Source organism: Dama dama, chromosome 8, assembly GCF_033118175.1.
Source record: "Dama dama isolate Ldn47 chromosome 8, ASM3311817v1, whole genome shotgun sequence".
Classification (NCBI taxonomy): domain Eukaryota; kingdom Metazoa; phylum Chordata; class Mammalia; order Artiodactyla; family Cervidae; genus Dama; species Dama dama.
In genome coordinates, this window is record NC_083688.1 from 2,630,459 (window position 1) to 2,649,041 (window position 18,583).

The 18,583-nt window shown below is 50.0% G+C and overlaps 1 protein-coding gene across 2 annotated transcripts in view; it reads right to left on the minus strand.

Annotated features, from left to right (window-relative positions):
- The window catches only part of UBR4 (ubiquitin protein ligase E3 component n-recognin 4), a 132,156-nt gene that overhangs the window by 15,237 nt on the left and 98,336 nt on the right, over window positions 1-18,583 (minus strand). For both annotated transcript variants that reach the window (XM_061148034.1, XM_061148033.1), the window contains exons 82-97: window positions 16,477-16,606; window positions 16,200-16,357; window positions 15,036-15,145; window positions 14,231-14,372; window positions 13,519-13,600; window positions 13,018-13,191; window positions 10,631-10,752; window positions 9,523-9,720; window positions 8,806-8,886; window positions 6,346-6,433; window positions 5,764-5,891; window positions 4,800-4,907; window positions 3,813-3,932; window positions 2,918-3,108; window positions 2,289-2,462; window positions 1,683-1,782 (exon numbers count right to left, since the gene is read on the minus strand). In XM_061148034.1, the coding sequence (XP_061004017.1) occupies window positions 1,683-1,782; window positions 2,289-2,462; window positions 2,918-3,108; window positions 3,813-3,932; window positions 4,800-4,907; window positions 5,764-5,891; window positions 6,346-6,433; window positions 8,806-8,886; window positions 9,523-9,720; window positions 10,631-10,752; window positions 13,018-13,191; window positions 13,519-13,600; window positions 14,231-14,372; window positions 15,036-15,145; window positions 16,200-16,357; window positions 16,477-16,606 (2,106 nt within the window). The remainder of the gene's footprint in view (window positions 1-1,682; window positions 1,783-2,288; window positions 2,463-2,917; window positions 3,109-3,812; window positions 3,933-4,799; window positions 4,908-5,763; window positions 5,892-6,345; window positions 6,434-8,805; window positions 8,887-9,522; window positions 9,721-10,630; window positions 10,753-13,017; window positions 13,192-13,518; window positions 13,601-14,230; window positions 14,373-15,035; window positions 15,146-16,199; window positions 16,358-16,476; window positions 16,607-18,583) is intronic.

An 18,583-nucleotide genomic window follows, 5' to 3' on the forward strand; every position in this document is an offset into this window, starting at 1 on the left:
AGATGGGGGAAAAATAGTGAAAATGATTATGCAGGAAGAATTATCCATAAAGATGCACTTATTATGATGATTACTACTGAACTGAAGAAAAGTTGAAAACAATAGCTATTTGAGTGAGACATATGGACGATCTTTATTGTGGCCAATTAACCACATATTTGGAATGAGCTTTCAGAAAACATCACTAAATGAGAATGTGGAACTCAAGACAGACCACCCAAAACAATGACAACAGAAAAGGCAGCCCTGAGAACTCTCAAAACTCAACATCAAGAAACAAACATGACGACTAGAAATGGGGCAAAAAATGCGGAAATACTTGTCACTGAAGACAGACAGAAGACATGAAAAGATGTGCAGTGAGTGTCATTCGCCACCAGAGAAACGCAGATTAAACGGCAAGACATCACCTTACATCTATCGGCGTGACTGAAACAAAAAAAAAAACAGCGACACCCCCAAATGCTGGCAAGGATGCAATAAAGCAGGACTGCTCAGACTCTGCCGAGGGGAGAGGAGAGCACTGCAGCCCCTCGAGAAAACGGTCTGGCAGTTTCCTGTAAAACAAAATAATGCAACCACTACACAAGCCAATCTAACTGCAGTCTTGGGCACTTAACCCAGAGAGATGAAAAACTTAGACAAAAACCTGCACATGAAATTAGTCCACTTTATTCACAATAGCCTCAAAATCGCAACGACCCAGATGCCTTTGAGTTGGTGACAGTCAAACAGGCCACAGGGCATGCCCACCGGGGACTACTCAGGAACGAGAAGGAACAAACTACCGACACACACGACAGTCAGGATGAACGCCAAACAATTATGCTGAGTGAAAAAAGCCTATCCCCAAAAGTTACTGGTGTTTGATTCCATTTTGTACACGGCATCCTCAACAGGACAAAAGCAGGAGATGGAGGCCAGGCCAGCGGCTGCCCGGAGAGGCAGATGCGGCTGGGAAGGACCACAGGAGAGCGCCCTGTGGTGAGGAGTGGTCCTGAACTTGACGGCGTCGACGCCCACACCCTGGCTGTGATGATTTACTACAGCTTTGCAAGACGTAGTATTTCGAGAGACTAAGTCAAGGCGACACATGATGTCTCTGTAATACTTCTTAGCAACTGCATCTGAAGCTAGTTATCTCAAAATAAAAAGTCTAATTAAAAAACTAGTCCCGACCGGCCTCCTGTCTGGGTCAGTTATTATCTGTGAGGGTAACAGATGTCTCGACCCAGTGAACACCAGAAATGAGCAGCACAGCGCACAGGGTGGCCCTCCCTGAGAACCGAGTTTTCGGCTGCCAGCACAGAGCAGAAGACGGCAGTGATGGTGTTACAAACGTCCTGGGGACTGTGGCCAGAAGCCGGCTTTTACCCCCTGGCCAGCCACACCCTCACAAATGCTGCTCAGCTGAGCCATGAGACCATGAAGCCCCACGTTAAGAATGAGCTGAATGAGGGAAACACAGATGTAACTTAATCCTCTCTGCACACAGAGAGATGAACCAGGTGACTTCTGAGAGTCCGTCCACCCTGGGACTCTTACACATTGGGGCAGTTCTCAGCTCTGCTAATCGAGGCGGTTACCTTGACTCAAGTCATGGGAGGTGAGCCGAGAGGGTGTGGTTCCCTCACACAACATGTCCGCTCCAGAATAAGGCCCCGTGCATGCTGGTTACTCACCTGGGTGGCAGGGTGCTGGATGGCCAGCCCCCGAAGAAGCCTCAAGATGAACGGCAGGGCCGGGCGAGACAAAAACCTTTTCCAGACGTCAGCGTCCAGACTGCAAAGCGAAGAGAGGCTTATGAGCAGACCCAGAAGGCAAAGGTCACCTAGAACCGGCCGTGATTCTGGCTTGTTCAGACGTGGCCACACCTTCAAGCGTACCGTAAGGAATCCCAGAGGACCACCCAGCTCAGCTGAGAAACCAGGGAGAAGTAAGTACCTGAGGGACTTCCCTGATGGTCCAGTGGCTAAGACTCTGAGCTCCCCAAGCAGGGGGCCCAGGTTCGACCCCTGGTCAGGGAACTAGATCCCACAGGCAGCAACTGAAAGCCTCGCATGCTGCAGCTAATCTCAGCACAGCCAAGTAAATAAGTCCTTAAAAAAGAGGGGAGCACCTGAAATAGAAGCCAACAAACTGCCATCCTTTCCCACAGCCCCAAGGGCTGCATGGTCACTGTGACAGTTTCCAGAAGGGGAGGGTGACCCCAAGGAAGGCTGAGGGATGGCAAGACAATGAAGGAGAGAAAGAACCAGGAAGAGCGGAAGGAGTGTGGAGCTGCTTACTTCTTGGCACTGGGAATGTGCTTCTTCATGTAGTCCAGGGCACTCTGGGTGATTCCCTTCTGCAGAATCAGATCCTTCAGCTGATGCCCATTGCTGTTGTTCTTGATGCCAGCTGCAATTTTACAGAAGCAGTCCAGGAAGACTTTATCATCGCCAGTGTGATCTTCATCATACCTGGAGGAAAGAGCAAAGACCCTGAGAGTGTGAAAGGAGCAATAAAAGCTGACCATGTCATCCTCCTGGCTCACAATCCTCCAAGTCCTATAGTACCAACTCCTGAGCACAACAGAAGACCCTTCCCACCTGCCTCCTGCCATGCTCCCCCTTCTCTGCCACGTTCCCCAAATTCCCAACTTTCTCTCCCATTTTCATGCTTTTGCACACCTGAGTCCCTCCATCTTGTCCTATCCCCTTCCTGTGTCACCAACAAGCTCGCCTTCTCCGCCTCACCGATTGTGGCTTTAACATATTTTTACTTTTTGCCTCCCCAGTTAGACCAGTCCCCTTAAAGGCCAGACTGGTACCCAAAAATCTAACAGAAACTCAGGTGATTCTTCCTTGGTCTCACAGAACTAGTTCAGGGCTTTCACAGCGACTCTCAGTCAGCTGTCTGAATCTAAGCCACATACTTATCAAAGCTGCAGTAGGGTTTGAACCGCTCCACCAAGATCTGCATTTTCTCCACCTCCCCGAAGGACAGGTATGGGATGATGCGAAGCAGGCCCTGGAGCACACTAGGGTTGGAGCGGACAAAGGTGCTGTTGATCTGGTCCAAGAGCATCACCAGCTGATCTTTGTCACCCGTCAGGAGGAGGTTGCCCTACAAGGAGAGAGGATGCAAGGCCTGTTAATATGGCCGGGACTTTGGCTGCAGCCAACAGCTGGTCCTGAAAGGTTATCCACTTCCATCAGAGCCACCAGAAGTAGCCCCAGGGAGAAGAACCACGTCTCTGCACTTCCTGGGGAATAATCAACAGTGTGAGCTCCACCTCAAAAATTAGTTTCTAAGTTTCTGCACTGGTTCTATTATTAGTGGTCAAATATACCCACACAGGCGGTCAAAATACAACACAGGCTTTCCCTTCCCCAAAACAACGCAGGCTCCCTGGTATTCATTTGGTCGTATCTCTAGCCAAAACATCAGCACCGACAAGAACACAGGCATACACAGGTCGTCAAGTGGAGAGAAACGGAACTGGGAGCTGCAGACCTGAGCTCCAGGTGTCTAACTACACAGTAACCAACTATATGCTACTAAACGGCTCGCTTCATTTCTCTAGGCTTGGAGGATCCTCAACTGTGAATTGAGGGGCTGCACTAAGGCCCCCGTCTATCAGCTGGACCAGCCGCTTTGTTTCCTCTGAATCCACAGATTTCAGGCTTTGATGCAACGATGTCACCATCAGTTGCCATTCCTACAAGCTGAGAAGGTTCGATCATTCCCGGATGACACTGCTAGACCCAAGTAAGCCAGTGGCTGGCGACGAGACAGTGCCTGTGGATGGACCGAGCGGCCCCACCCACCTTGTCCTCACTCAGGGGCTCAGCGTTGGACTCGTCCAGGATGATCTCCATGATGCTCAGCACCTGTTCGGCCACGGCGGCACCACCGCTGTCCTTGCTCTCCTGCTCAGCCACCAGCGCCTGCGGGAGCAGGGGGCCAGTCACACGGAGGAGACGGCCACGACCACGCCCTGCTCACGCGGTCTCCTCCTCTGGGGTGCTCCTCACGACCTCATGTTCCTCCCAATCTGTGCACACACAGCGTGTGTGTGTGTGCATGCTTGTATATCTGTGTCTGTGTCTGTGTGTGTACACACAGCGTGTGTGTGCATGTGTGTGCCTGTGTGTGCGTGTGTATCTGTGTCTGTGTACACACAGCGTGTGTGTGTGTGCGTGCATGTGTGCGTATCTGTGTCTGTGTGTGTACACACAGCGTGTGTGTGCATGTGTGTGTGTGTGCGTGTGTGTCTGTGTGTGTACACACAGCATGTGTGTGCATGTGTGTCTGTGTGTGTGCGTGTGTATCTGTGTCTGTGTACACACAGCGTGTGTGTCTGTGTGTGTGTACACACAGCGTGTGTGTGTCTGTGTGTGTGTGCATGTGTGTGTCTGTGTGTGTGTATGCATGGGCATGTGTGGAGAGAGAGAGAGAGAGATAGTGTGTGGGCTTTTGAGGACAGTGAAAACAACACTTTGGTTTCTTTCTGGTTGCCCCGAGGTGAGTGGCACCAATTTCTCACTGGAGTGCAGTCAGGACTGCTGCAGGGACTAACTTCCTCCTGCTTCTGAGCTCAGGAAAGAAGCAAGCAAGCTCCCGTGTTGTGGCAGCAGCAGGGGTGAGCCAGCAGGGGGATAAGGGGCAGCTTGAATAATTCGAGCCTCTGTGCCCATTAGTCAGACAGAGGAGAGGTTTGCAAAGGTCGCAAACCCATTTCATCTGAGGGCAGAGGTGAGATGTCTTCCCCCAGCCCTGCTCATTCCTCAGCTTTTGCAGCCCACACTCTTTACCAGGTTGAGAGTCCCCAGCATGACGTTCAAAGTGTTCATCTCCAGCTTGACCAGCTGTTGCCGGTTGACTTTCACCTTCACGCAGTAACTGAACAATTTCAGGAGCACCTGACAAGAAAAGCCAGTCAAAACCCATGAGACAGCTGACAGTGAGGGGTGGGGACAAGCAGGAGAGAAATATCCTGAGGGGGTGGAGGGGTCGTGCTCCCATCAGCAGACACTCCTCCTGAAATACACAGGAAGGTGAAGGTGCTTTAGGGAGATGGCATAAGGTGGTTGGGGTCTGGCATTTAAACGGCAGACTTCTCCAGCAGTAGCTCCCGTGGGCTAAGTCTGTCTCTGCCACCAAGTCCTAGTGGACTAGGTGACGCTCTGCTGCCTTGGGGGAAACTCCAGTACTAACTCAGACTCTGAACTAACAGTAAACAAAAAGATCCCAAAGCTCATGGCCCACGGGAGCTCAGAACCATGCCTGTCATTTAAAGCGTGGGTATAATAATCAATATATGTTCTTATGTCCCCTGGAGGTGGAAAATAATAGTGCAATATGCATGGGGCCTTTACAGTCATCTACTTCTCAGTTAGGAGATAGCTGGATGAATGACCAAAGTCCTACCAAAAAATTAGTTACTTACAAAATCCACTTGAGTAATAATAACAATAACAACAACTGACACAAGTGCAATTCTGGGTGGACAGACAATTAGACACTGGTTTCCACAGGTGACTAAAGAAAGAGCAGAAGGCTTGCTATCACACTGGTTTTTGTGAGGAGTGGGTCAGAAGAAAGCACTGGGGGAAGGAACCTAAAGTGATGAGGGTCATGGCAACAGCCAGGTCGGCCCTGGCGGGCAGCGGTCCATGGCACCACGCTGCCCCCCAGGTTACATGGCAGTGGCCAGCCCATCCACAGGGGCCCCTCCAGAAGAAGAGGGCTGGTCCCACCTTGCTGCCTCCAACTCACTGTTAGAAGATGGCGTCCCTGCTTGAAATCTTTGATCCCTGCCAGTCTGTTAAGCATGCACTCCAGGCCCCCACACTGGGCCATCACACCAGCCATCTTGTACACTTCTTCTTCATCCTCTTCTTCATCTGAGAGAGAAGGGAAGCCCGGAATAAAGCACAGCCCTCTTCTAGGCTGATAGCTCTTCTCTCTTCCATGTCTCTCATAAAGATCACAGTCAAAGAAGCGGGTCAGTACTGGATATTAAACCACACTGTCTTGCTCCTGATAGCTCTTTTTAAAAGTTTCTAGTTAATTAAAATTGCTTACTCAAATATGTGAAAATATAAGCACTACAATCACTTAAAAAAAAAAGCCCTAAATAAATAAACCTGAGCTTGTTTGGTGCTAATTTCATTTCCTCCCTAAGTTCCCACCCACCCTCAATACCAGAGGTACCCGAACGAGGCTGTAAATGACTGTATTTTTCCTCAGAGAACTCCTAGAGTATCTGTCCCAAACGCCCCTGAAGCCTCGGAGCATGGACTGCCACTGGCCCCAGGCTCGGGCCCGACGCGCCGCGGCGTCCGTGGAAGGCTGTACCTGCGGCGGAGTCCAGGGACTCGATGAACTCCTCGGTGGCGTCCCCCAGCAGCCCCCGCATCCGGTAAACAATCCTCATGGGCTCTCCCTGGGCGGGGGGTGGAGACAGACGGGAACGGGCTCAGAAAACGCAAGGGCCCCACACCTGGTCTGCTGAACTTAACGAACACTTCAGCAGTGTAGACAACTCCTATTCTTCGCGGGGTCTTAACCACAGAATCTAGAATCCAAACGCCCTACAACTCACTTAGGGGAAAGGAAGCTCATTTTATGTAGGGCCTACCACAGGCCCGGAATTGTGTGAAGCATTTTTAGTTTCATTAAATATATGTAACAGCCGTAACAGCTGTGACTTACTGTTTTACTCTGTGCTGAGCCCTATGCCAGGGCTTCCCAGGTGGCGCTGGTGGTAAAGAACCTGCCTGCCAAAGCAGGAGACGTAAGAGACAGGGTTCAATCCCTGGGTCAGGAAGATCCCCTGGAGGAGGGCATGGCAACCCACTCCAGTATTCTTGCCTGGAGAATCCCATGGAGAAGGGAGCCTGGCGGGCTACAGTCCGTAGGTTCACAAAGAGTTGGACATGACTGAAGCGACTTAAGCAGCAGACGCCCATGAAGCCCTACACTAATTAGGCGCTTCATACTATCCTTTTACACACGGTCACACAGCTTGTTCAAACTTACTCAGCCTGGTACTATAAGCCTGTGCCTCCTTCAAATTATAAAATCTCTCTAATCAATATGGACCACTACTCAAAGAATCAGGTCAAGGGAAGTCAATAAGATCAAAAGGCTTTGACTCAAATCTCAGGAATCAAAACAAAAAACAGAATACATCCATCTTTGCCCGTGGAGATCCTGAGAGCTCCATATAACCACACAGCAAGGACTGGATTCATCCAAATCTCAAGCTAAAAACTACAACTTGATAGACTGGAAATAAGTCGTGAATTACGAGATTACAGCAACCTTCCTCAACTGAGGGATCGTGAAACTTCACTATCCACCAGGTACTGACTAGGCACTCCAGTCTATACACTCTGAGGAATTACACTTATTTTGGAGGTGAGAAGCGGGGGATTGAAGTCACAGTGCAGGAAATTAAGGGCGAGCGGGTACCACACTAATCCACGCTGCCTGCTCCTAAGCCATGCTCAGCTTCAGGAGAGAAAATCTTGGAGGGAGAGAACTTGTCAGGCCACGTCTCAGAGCATTTCTAGCTGTGGAAGCCCAATGAAACTAAGAGAGGAGACAGCCACAGACCACGGACAGAAAGAGAGAAACATGTGAGACAGACCCTGGTCAGCAGCTGAAGAGGTGGGCTATTTATCAGGGAAATAAAGGATAAAGTAAGCAGAGAAACTGATGAAAGCCAGGATAAAAAGCTGCTCCCAACTCCGGACTTCGCCACAAGAAACCCTTGGTGGATTAAGCATTAATATGAGAAACAAATGATCCCCAACGTCTTGCCTCCAGGTTCAAAATGGGAGGCTGCCCATGTGTATTCTTTGGGTCCTATACCACCATTTACGAGGGTGCCCGTAGAAGCTTGGTCTTAATTTTTAGGTGCATCAGGGATTAAACCTGTACTATTCTGTTTTGAGGCCGAAATGTCAGTGACAAGATGCAGTGGATGGAGAAGGCTTCTGTGTATTTATCTGTGCTGTATCTACCCAACGGGCAGTAGACCAACAATACACAATGACCAGGATTCCCAGCACAGCGGGAGAACAGAAAAGACAAAAGCAAAAGTATGTAACAAACGGAAGGCTAAAATGTCCTGTTAGTACACTACCAATTTAGCTTCTTAGACTCTACAGAAATATTTGGGAGTAAAGACAGTAACGTTCACTCTGCTTCACTAGTACACTAGTTTGCTGTAGTTCAATTAGATGATTCATTTATTAAAAATCCCCCTAACAGAAGAAAAGGGAAGAAAGGAGAGGAGAGAAATAGGAAAGAACAGAGATGAGACTAAGAAAAGAGGCGGGAGGGGGAAGAGGACCATCTGACTGTTACGATCAGACAAACAGGACTGAGGGGCCGAAAGGGCCAGAGCGCTGTGCCCCCTTCATTTCCCATCTTTGCAGCCTCAATTCCCCAGCTGGTAAAACAGAAACTACGCTCCTCAACACCACACTGAAACACATTCTGAAAGGTGAGCAAGTCCATTAGAAGCTGAGAATCAACCTCGGTGCCCACACGAAAAGAGAACACGACAGCAGGCGCCCCCACCACAGGGCTCCCTCACAGTCCCCCGGCCCGGCTGCTAAGCCAGGAGCTGCTCGCCCCTTCCTGCAGCTCGCCTCCCTCCCCAGTCAGCCGCCCCACAAGGAGGACAAGGCGATGACTCTTCTGCACACTAACACGACCAGGAAGTACGGACCCTTCAGCGCTGCTACGAGCTGTGCCGGTGATCGTTAACAAGCCTGGGAGCCAACCCACAACTCAAACACATACCTCATTTGTGGTACACCAGACCTTCTTGTAAACCTCAGCCACAGGGAGGTCCAAACTAATGATTTTATTGTTCACTAGAAGCTGAACAGAAAAGAAGATGAGGCTGTTATTCCAAATAATCGTCATGCAAGCACATTTTAAGATCAAAGGGTGCTTTACCACATATTGTCTATGCATCAGGGACCTACTGACTCTCCCTCTCTAAAAAATGCACGTGTGTGAACATCACACAGAATTTTGTGCACAATTTCAGGGGTTCCAAATAGCCTTAACCCAAACCATGGACCCCAGGTTTAAAAGCCTTGCTGAGCACCTTCTATCCCAAGTCTATTTCCGCTCAGCACCAAAAAGGACAGTTTTCTTTCACCCGACACGTTTTTCACCATGTATATGGTAACAGCAGATCCTAGCACTGTCTGCCAGGAGGTACCAGGTGCAGGGCCGGAAGCCTGCGCCGAGGCTGATCTGCCAGCGTCTAGGGAGCCTGATTCACCTGGCATCACTGGCGGCCTCTGCCACAGCACCAAGAACAACAAACCCTGTGCCCTGACAAGCTGCAGCCACCTGCTTACTACCACATCCAGGCAGGGGGCAGAGCCCTTTACAGGCGAGGCAGGCAGGTGGGAATCATGGAGCTGCATTTAAAGACGCCCAGGGTTGATCAGCCCCTGAGGGAAAGGAAGCCTAACCACGACAGGGGTGAGCTGTGCTCATTACCTCCATCCCACTGTCATCTTCCAGCAGAGCCACCAAGTCACAGTCCTGGCAGATCTTGTTCTTTATGTCCCGCATGAGGGGCCCGATGCCTGGCTCGTTGCTGCTATACGGGTTCCCAGGCATCCTGCCCTGTAAGAAGTCTTCCTGCTGGGGATCCTTCTCCAGGGTCACAAAGAACTCAGTGACTTCATTCTCTTCCTGAAGGACAGAGAAAAGGAAGCAGAAGGGATGGCATGAGTACATGTGCATAGACCGCTGACATTCAGACCACACTGCTTTGTTCATGGACACTCCGGGAGACACACCAGACTCATCCAGCCCCTTATACAGTTAAAGATTAAAGGACAGGAAGCTCAGAGGTGATTCAAAAACCCAAATATAGTTCAAATAGCATTAAAGAGCAAGCATCTTCTCTGAAACTCAAGGGTGGGTTAGGAGAGAAAAAGCCTAACCAAGTAACACATGAGGAGTGCCCCATGAAAGCCGGATCACTGACACGAGGGGGGACGGGCTTCCCTCCAGCTCGTCACGCCTGACGCTAACCAGTACGGGGCCAGATGACTCTGTCACTGGTGGCCCTCTCTGGTCAAGAAAATGGTCTTCTCTGTATTACATGATACTCAGGGGTCTCTCATCATTAACTGATGAGACTGATGCTCTCCACCCTTCCTCAGTAACAGAAAGGGATCTATGCAGTTCAGGCTACAGATACACCTTCATGCGTGCACATAACACGGGCAGGGAAAAAAGGAAGAGAGTGAAAATGTCCATCTGCCCGCTCCGGGCTGCATCTTTCACGGGATCGTGGACTGACAAACACTGGGATCTGGGCAACAGGAGATCAGACCTGGCTCAAAAGAAAAAGACTGCTTCTGACTTTGAATCTAGGAAATGGGACAAGGAAGGTCTTTAGGTTTCTTCCCATCATTAGGAATGGGAAAATCATGAGGTTGCTTCTGCTTTATGTGTGGAGCTTCCCGAAACATCGACTGAACGGGCCACCACTGGGACGATTACCCACAACTATGATGAATCGCCAGGAAGCTCTGGAGAAATGGCTTCTGCTGACACCCCGAGAGCCAAGGGAGGCACTACGGCTTATGCTTACGGGATAGATGATGCTGCAGAGCCTCTCGAAAATGAAGACAGGAGTCCGGTAGTCATCCAGATTGTAGCGCTTGGCTGTCTCAATGCACACGGCCATGAAGGCCTTGGTTTCCGATTCTGTACCTGCCAGAAATCAATGTGGCCAAGTCAGTTAGGAAAGAGCTTCACACACAGAAGCTAAGATGAGACTTTAAATAAAGTTCCATCACTGACAGATCTTCTCTGCCTGGTGAGTCTATAATATCCAATGTGGCAACATCAATATTTCAATTGGAAACTTGAAGCTGATGGATTCTTATACTGAAACCACATTCCATTTGAAAGCTTTCATACCCAAGTCAACACAGAGCATCATACTTAGTTGTGCACATGTCTCCCTCCCTCTGGGAATTATAATCTTGCATCCTCTTGCCCAAAATAGGTACTCAAGAACGTGAAATAACAATCCTAACTGCACTCCTGTCAAAGCAAAAGGAAGCTATAGTTTTCAGTTTCATTCTAAAAGATTAGGGAGACAGCCCTCCAGAAGCCAAACAGATAACTTCAAGCCATACATTCTTGAAAAGGGTCCAGCTGACAAGGTCACAAACCAGCTCAGCAGGGCAGCTAAAAATGGTACCAGAAGGACTTCCATGTCTGGCAATAAAGCAGACTGTGTCCCCTGACCTACTTTTCACTCCTCCGCTTAAAAACAATTTAAAATGGTGGGGGAAGAAAGGTATCAGTGGACTGCTACGCTAGCAAAGAAAGCCATAGCTCCAAAATTAGGAAAAATCAGGAACCCAGGGAGGTCAGCAAAGCACTCAGGCTCTTTTTTGCCATGAGCTTTGGTTTCCAAAACCTGCCAGGATTTGAGAGCTGGCTACAAAGTCCCAAATCTCCCAAGAGTGAGAATCTGGCAGGAACCACCGCCTACACACACGCACAAATCTGGTACCCCCAAAGAGCTACATCCTTGGTGTTCAGTCGCATCTGACTCTCTGTGACCCCACGGACTATAGCCCCACCAGGCTCCTCTGTCCATGGGATTTTCCAGGCAAGAACACCCCAATGCAGGGGATCTTTCTGACCCAAGGATGGAACCCACATCTCCTGCAATGGCAGGCAGATTCTTTACCACTATGCCACCTGGGAAGCCCTGTTTGGTATAAGCATCAATTAAAAGTAACTATTCCTTTCCCCGAAGCAAATCAATGGAAGCACACAGTCTTTCCTTAAAATGCGGCACTGAACAAAGGAGAAGAAAACTCTCCTCTGAGCAGTCGTAACAAGCTGTCCCTCACAGGGGTCTGTGGCTCAAACTACCTAGGAGATCTGAAAACTCTTAAGTTTCAGAACTTTGTTCAAGGTGGCCCTGGGATGGCCATGCCCCAAGCTGCTTCAGAGAAGCAGCTACAAATCATCTCTGGAAAAACCCGTCTTTGACTCAGGTCCCGAAGAATTTCCACAGAAAAACCCCCCAAAACACAAGCACACAGTACCAAAAAAAAAAAAAAAACACCATAAAATGCAAGATTTAAAGCAAAGCACCATAGGCAAGAGCCAGAATAACAACAGAATCAGATTAATAAATATTTCAAGTTCTAAAATTACCAGATACAGAAATAAGTTTGTTATGCTGAAAGACTATAAAAGAGACAGAAAATGTCTGCAAAAGACTACAGACTATAAAATCTACATAAAATTGCAAGAATTTGATGGGTAGATTAAACAGATAACACAGAGTAAAGAAAAAATAAACTAAACGATATGATATAGGATGGAAGAAATTATCCAAAATCCACATAAAGATACAATGAGAAGGACACTATCAAAGAGGGAGGGAGAGACACAGCTGACAGTGAGGGTGGAGATCCACCAGGACAAGGAAAGAGGACAGAGAAGAGGCAACTGAGCCACAATGTCTGAGAACCTTCTAGAACCAATGGAAGACCCCCGTCTGAGAACTCCTGACCTCTTCCTGCCCTGTGAGCTCCATATGGAAAGGCCAGGGCCTTCCTGGTAGGCCAGTGGTTAGGAATCTGACTCAGAGGGCGGGGGTCATGGGTTCAATCCCTGGTCTGGAAGGCTCCACACGCCACAGGGCTTAGCCCGCGCGCCCCAACTACTGAAGCCTGTGTGCATAACGAAGAACCAGCACCGCCAAAAATAAATAAATAAATAATTTTTTTTAAAAGAGTCCAAATTCACTGAGGCCAGATCTGGAATTTTACAACTCCAAGCACCAACAGTCTCGAGAGAAATGTCCTCTCCTTCTTTACTCAAACGTGAGGAGACGTTTGCTGCCCGTGACCTGGGTCTAGGGAAGCCGGGGAACTCAGACCGTGCACCTGAGTGGAGCCAGAAGGGACACAGGCCTGTGGGCTGCGGGCCGCTGGCCAGGTCTACCTGTGGTCATGTCCTCCAGCATCTCCAGCAGCATGTCCTGCGTCTCGTCGATCAGCTTGGTCCTCTGCACCACCAGCTTCCGCAAGCACAGGTACCCATTCAGCACAGTGCCCACCAAGCGGCTTTTGAAGTGCCTTTTGATGGATTCCACCTCCACAAAGGAGGAAAGTAGGCCTGTGGGGACAGGAAAAAGCTGCTACATGAGTTCAGAATGAGAATTATGCAAAGAAGGTCCATGTTTTCAAAAGATGACGAGCAACTCAAAAGCAGGGAAACGCCATCTTTGTGCCTGACATGGAGCTCGTGCTCAATGACATGAACTGGTCAGCAGACAATAGGTGCTCAAAGATGTAAACCCTTCCACAAGGGAAAATCACAGAGCTTAAAGAGCACAGTGCGGTCAACACGAGAGAGGTCAACCTCAGCACCCGAGGAATGAAAGGTCAGTCCCCAGACTAGCCGCAGGGTGTCCGAAGGGAAAGGCCAGGAGGCTCCCTCTACCTGTGAGGCTCTTGAGGGCATAGCCCTGCTGCAGATCGGTGCTCAGGGTGGCCTCCTCCAGGGCCAGCAAGCGGGCTATTTCCTAAAGAGGAAGACGAGCACGGTTAGCGAGAGGGCACGGCCAGCGACACCGGCCAGCTGCCCCACGGCCCAGGAACGCTCTCATCCCGCACCTGTGCAGAGCTCCTTTCTAAGAAGCCATGGAGAGCTACAAAGACGTTAAGGGACTGCTTAGACATGGAGGACAGTTTAAATGTCCCCAACAGACTGCTATATCCTCATGAGGAACACAATGAAGTCACAAAAGTACCCCAGGCAGACTTCAGAAATATTGCAGGTTCAGTTTCAGACCACTGTAATAAAGTGATTATCGCAATAAAGCAAGTCACACGAATCCATTTTTTCCCATGAATATAAAACTTACTTCTACACTCTATTTTAATCCAGTAAGTGTGCGGTAGCATTAAGTCTAGAAAACGTATATATACTTTAATTAAAAAATAATGCTGTTGAAAAAATGGCTTACTTGACACAGGGTTGCCACAACCTTTTTTTTTTTTTTTAAAAAGCACAATAAAGCAAGGTATGTCTGCATTTTTAACAAATATTTCTTCCTGGCATAAAAGACCACCACAAAGTTTACACAGAGAAAGAGAACAAGGAGAGCGGGGCTCGGGGAAGGGGCTCCCCCGGCGGGGCCGGGACGACATACCTTGGTGATGAGGTTGCCCACGTAGGGCAGGACTCCTCGGGCTGCCAGGTAGACTTTCCAGTGAGCTGAGGTGATGAGCTTCTGGTAGAGAGCCAGGTACTCGGCCGCACACTCGCCAGCAATGCTCAGCTCATCCAGGTAGCTGCCGCGGAGCCGGGCGCTGAGAGTGAGCCCACACCGCCCCACAGCCCCCCGCCTCTGCCCCTGCAGTCCTCCTCTCCCGCTGCCTCGCTGGGGAGGACGGGGGTTGAGGACACCCCAGAACCCCGACTCGGGAACTCCTCAGACCTGGGGAAAGCTGAAGAGCACACAGCAGGGAATGCAGCGCAAACACTGCGCACACGTGGAATGGCGCGCCAATACACACACGAGTGGCGGTCCCTGGGCAGCTGCAGAGTGTGCAGTGACTGAGCCGCTCACAAGGCGGGTTTACCACCGAGTCTAGTGGCCGGTAAGGTGGGAATTAGACTGCCTGGACTGAAATCTTGCCCTCCTGGGGACAAGGTAACTAAGCAATCAAAGCCCAGGTGAGCACTAAATGACATAATGCATGCCGAGCTTTTGTAAGCTCATAAGACCTCAAAATACACTAGCTGCTGACTCTATTACCACCAGCACCACTGCTATTAAAACCACTGCGCGCGGCAGCTCAGTGCGTCTTGGTTTCCGTGGGCTTCCACAAGGAGCGAGGCGGCTACTGCACAGGCGTGCCTCCCGCCGCCCTGGTCTACTGACTCCCCCGGGAGGGCGGGAGGGCTCCCTGGATGAAGTCCGCCACCCTGCCCATCCCACTCTCAGATGGTACCTGGTGAGGAGGTCAAGGACCTGCTGCTTGCGGCTGGGGATGGTGGCCAGCGCCTCCACGATGGTGCAGGCCGCCTGCCGGGCAGCCTGTGTCGCCGGAGTAAAGAGCACCTGAGGGGGCGGGGAGAAGTGCCTGGCTCAGCGGACAGCCTCTCATCTGGCCCCGCCAGGAACAGTCAACTGCCATGCATGCAGGGGAAATCCTCTGAGCACCTCACGAGCAAAAGGGTAAAGGAAAAATCACCAGCTAACTCAAGATCCGGCTGCTGCAGATGGGCAAAAAGGCTGTCTAAGAATCACGTCTCCATGGCGCTTCTCTCCAACAAGTGCTTTGGAGAACATACTCAGATGACAGAACCAGGAAAAAAGACAGGCAGGTATTCTCCTTAGCAAAAACATCTATGATTCTATTTTGGAGACAGCCATCTTGGACAGCAAGGAGATCAAACCAGTCAATCCTAAAGGAAACTAATCCTGAATATCTATTGGAAGGACTGAAACTCCAATACCTTGTCCACCTGATATGAAGAACTGACCCACTGGAAAAGACCCTGATGCTGGGAAAGACTGAGAGCAGGAGGAGAAGGGGGCGACAGAGGATGAGATGGTTGGTTGACATCACCAATTCAATGGACATGAGTTTGAGTAAACTCTGGGAGATAGGGAAGGACAGGGAAGCCTGGCGTGCTGCAGCCCAGGGGGTCACAAAGAGCCGGACATGACTTAGCAACTGAACAATAACAACATGCTGAACACTTATGTTAAATTTAAACCAAGTGTTCACATTATATACTGATGGACAAATGAGTTCTCTAAAATATTGTTACTTTAACCTTTTAAAACCGTTAGCTGCAAAGAGGAAAAGGACAGAAAACATGAAAGGTGGAAGGTTAAAGCAGTGCAGGCGCTGAGGCTTCGCTCTGCTCGGTGGTCAGGGAGGAGAGCAGAGAGCAGGAGCTTGATGAGAAGGGCAGAAAGAGTTCTGATGTGGCCCATCCACCACGCGGGCGGCTGCAACCAAGGGCCTCTACCTATCAGAAAGGAAGCAAGACTAACAAAGGGAAAGAAGAGAAAGCAGAGGAGACATGCGGTGAGGAGCAGAAATGCCCTGCCTGGGACCTGGGGCCAGCGCAGCAGTGAGAAGCCCAGGAGACCGGTCACTCACTTGCCGCAGCCAGTTGTTGTGGCCTAGCTTGAGGTCCAGCGGGGAGGTTCGCTTCCCCCGCCGACTCAGGAACTGCTTCCACCGCCACACGTACTTCTCGGTCAAGTAGAGGTGGCGGAGCTCTGACTTGCTGGGAGACTTCCCATTGCCATCGATCCCTGGCAGGCAAAGGGATGCAGGGAGAGGTAAGGAAGAGAAAGGGACAGACGGGGAGATGCTGGGCCGTCAGCCAGGGGCAGGAAGGGCCCACTGCTCAAGTCCCGAAAGGCAGACACACCTCTGATGGGAAGACACTTCTTCCAGGCTTCATAGGATGCCTTGGGGTCCCTCTTGAGCCAGAGCTGGGCCTGGGCGTGGATCTCATTGCAGTACGGCTTCACAGTGGTGAGGGCTTCGACAGGGACGTCCTGCAGGAGGGAGGCGGACGGGTGAGCGGGCCGGGGGCGCGCCTGAGCCGCGGCGGCCGCACAGTGGGACTGCCCCGGGGACAGGCACAGAGGCGATATCAGAAGGGCAGCGTTTACGTCTTCTCCGCCCCATCTGTGCTCCTTCACAGCATGTTGACTCAGTTTCGCAGGAGCATCCCATGCTGAGCTCAGGGTCACTGGTTTCGCCCGCGCAGGATTAAGGTGCGACTGGCTTCACACAGAGGCTCTTACAGCCACACACACTAAGTCCTATGCCAAGGCTCATCTGTAGTTTCCCCAAACACAAATCTTCACGGGGTCACTGAGCAGCCTCTAGAACTTAAAGAGCCATTACTAATCCCAAGTGGCCTGCACAGGGGAGCCCCCAATAGGATTCTAAGCCAGCAATTCTCAAATTTTTCGGCCACAGGACCCCATCACGCTCTTGAAAATTACTGACTCCGAAGAGTTCTTGTGTGTGTAGCTCTATCTGTCAATATGGATCTATTAAAAATTAAAGTTCAGCAGTTTTTAAAATATTTATGAACTCATTTACAAATAAAAATAAATGCCTTACCTGTTAACCTAAACATTTTTTATTATTTCCCAAAACAAAAACAACATAGCGACCAGGAGCCACGCCACTGCATGTTGTGAAGCTGTCTACTGGCCACCCTAGTGAGACAGCCAGGCTCTCACACTGCTTTTAAGTTCAAACTGCTGTGATAGGTTGTTTTGCTGAAGCACTCAGATGTACAGTTGGAAAGAAAAGTAATCTAATAGTTTTTTAAATTAATTGTGGACTTTTAATACTAAACCAAAATTCAACAAATTATAGGTTCTTAAAGATTGGTTGCAGTGTGGAATCTAAAACCAATCAAAAAACATTTCCTATCCCATTCCACTAAAATTCATCTTTTACTCACACATGAACATGCGTTGGTCATTTGGAAAATACTGGTTGACAGAGTTACACCAATTCCTCTTTAAGTGACAGGCTCATTTTATTCACTTTCCAAGAAAATTGTCTGCTAAATACCCGATTCTGAAGAACCACAATTGGCTCTTGAGCCCTCCTTCCAAGCACAAACGAGGCTCCATGAAAACAGCAGCCAGTGCAGGTGCAGCCCGCATCCCGGTCACACCAACGCTTCTCTCCAGGACGACCTCCGCCCTGCTGTGTGCCTCCCGCACTGTCTCACTGAACACCGGAACGACTGCTATTCAAGGGTTGGGATTTACTAAACTCGTCTGCAGTGCTTCACAGGGACGCTCCTGGGTGAGGCTGCGGGCACGTGAAGAGCACGCCTCGTGGTGTTGAGGCTCGGTCAGGCTCACCACCACTGACTCTGCACCATCTGCACAAGTGCCACCAAAGAGGAAAAGGGCAAATCATGCCTCGGGATAATTACGAAAATGATGCTGACCTCGCAGATGTCCTGGTTGTCTCGGGCACACCCAGATCTATGAGCCAAACTCTGAGAACCACTGCTCTCTCTAGGCTAAAACTAGGCAAACTGTGAGGCTTCTGCGCTCTGCGGAAAAGAGCCCTCTTGGGTGGAAATCTGTGCCCTCACACTGTGAGAAAACTGACAGTTATGTGGGGATGAGGTTCCTCTTTTCAATCAAGAGCCAGTTTTCACTTGCTGAGAATGAGCTCTGAGGGGAAGAAAGTCTTCACCAAAGTGAAGGAAGGGGGGTCTTTTCTGCGGACTGTTGGGGTAACCAAGAAAGGGAAGCAGAGTAAACTGTCCCCTGTCCAGCTTCCCCCATAGCGCCTGCCACTCAGCGTCCTGCAACGAAGACTCCATGTCCCAGCAAGGGGCTCCACAAGGATGGAGCAGGAATCAGAAGGGCTCCAGGACTACAAAGACAGATACGAGGCCTCCCGCAAGCTCTCACACCAATATGAGTAAGTCCATCTGCAGCTAGGCCACCTTCAGAACTAAAAACTCAGCTTTACTCACGCATTTAACA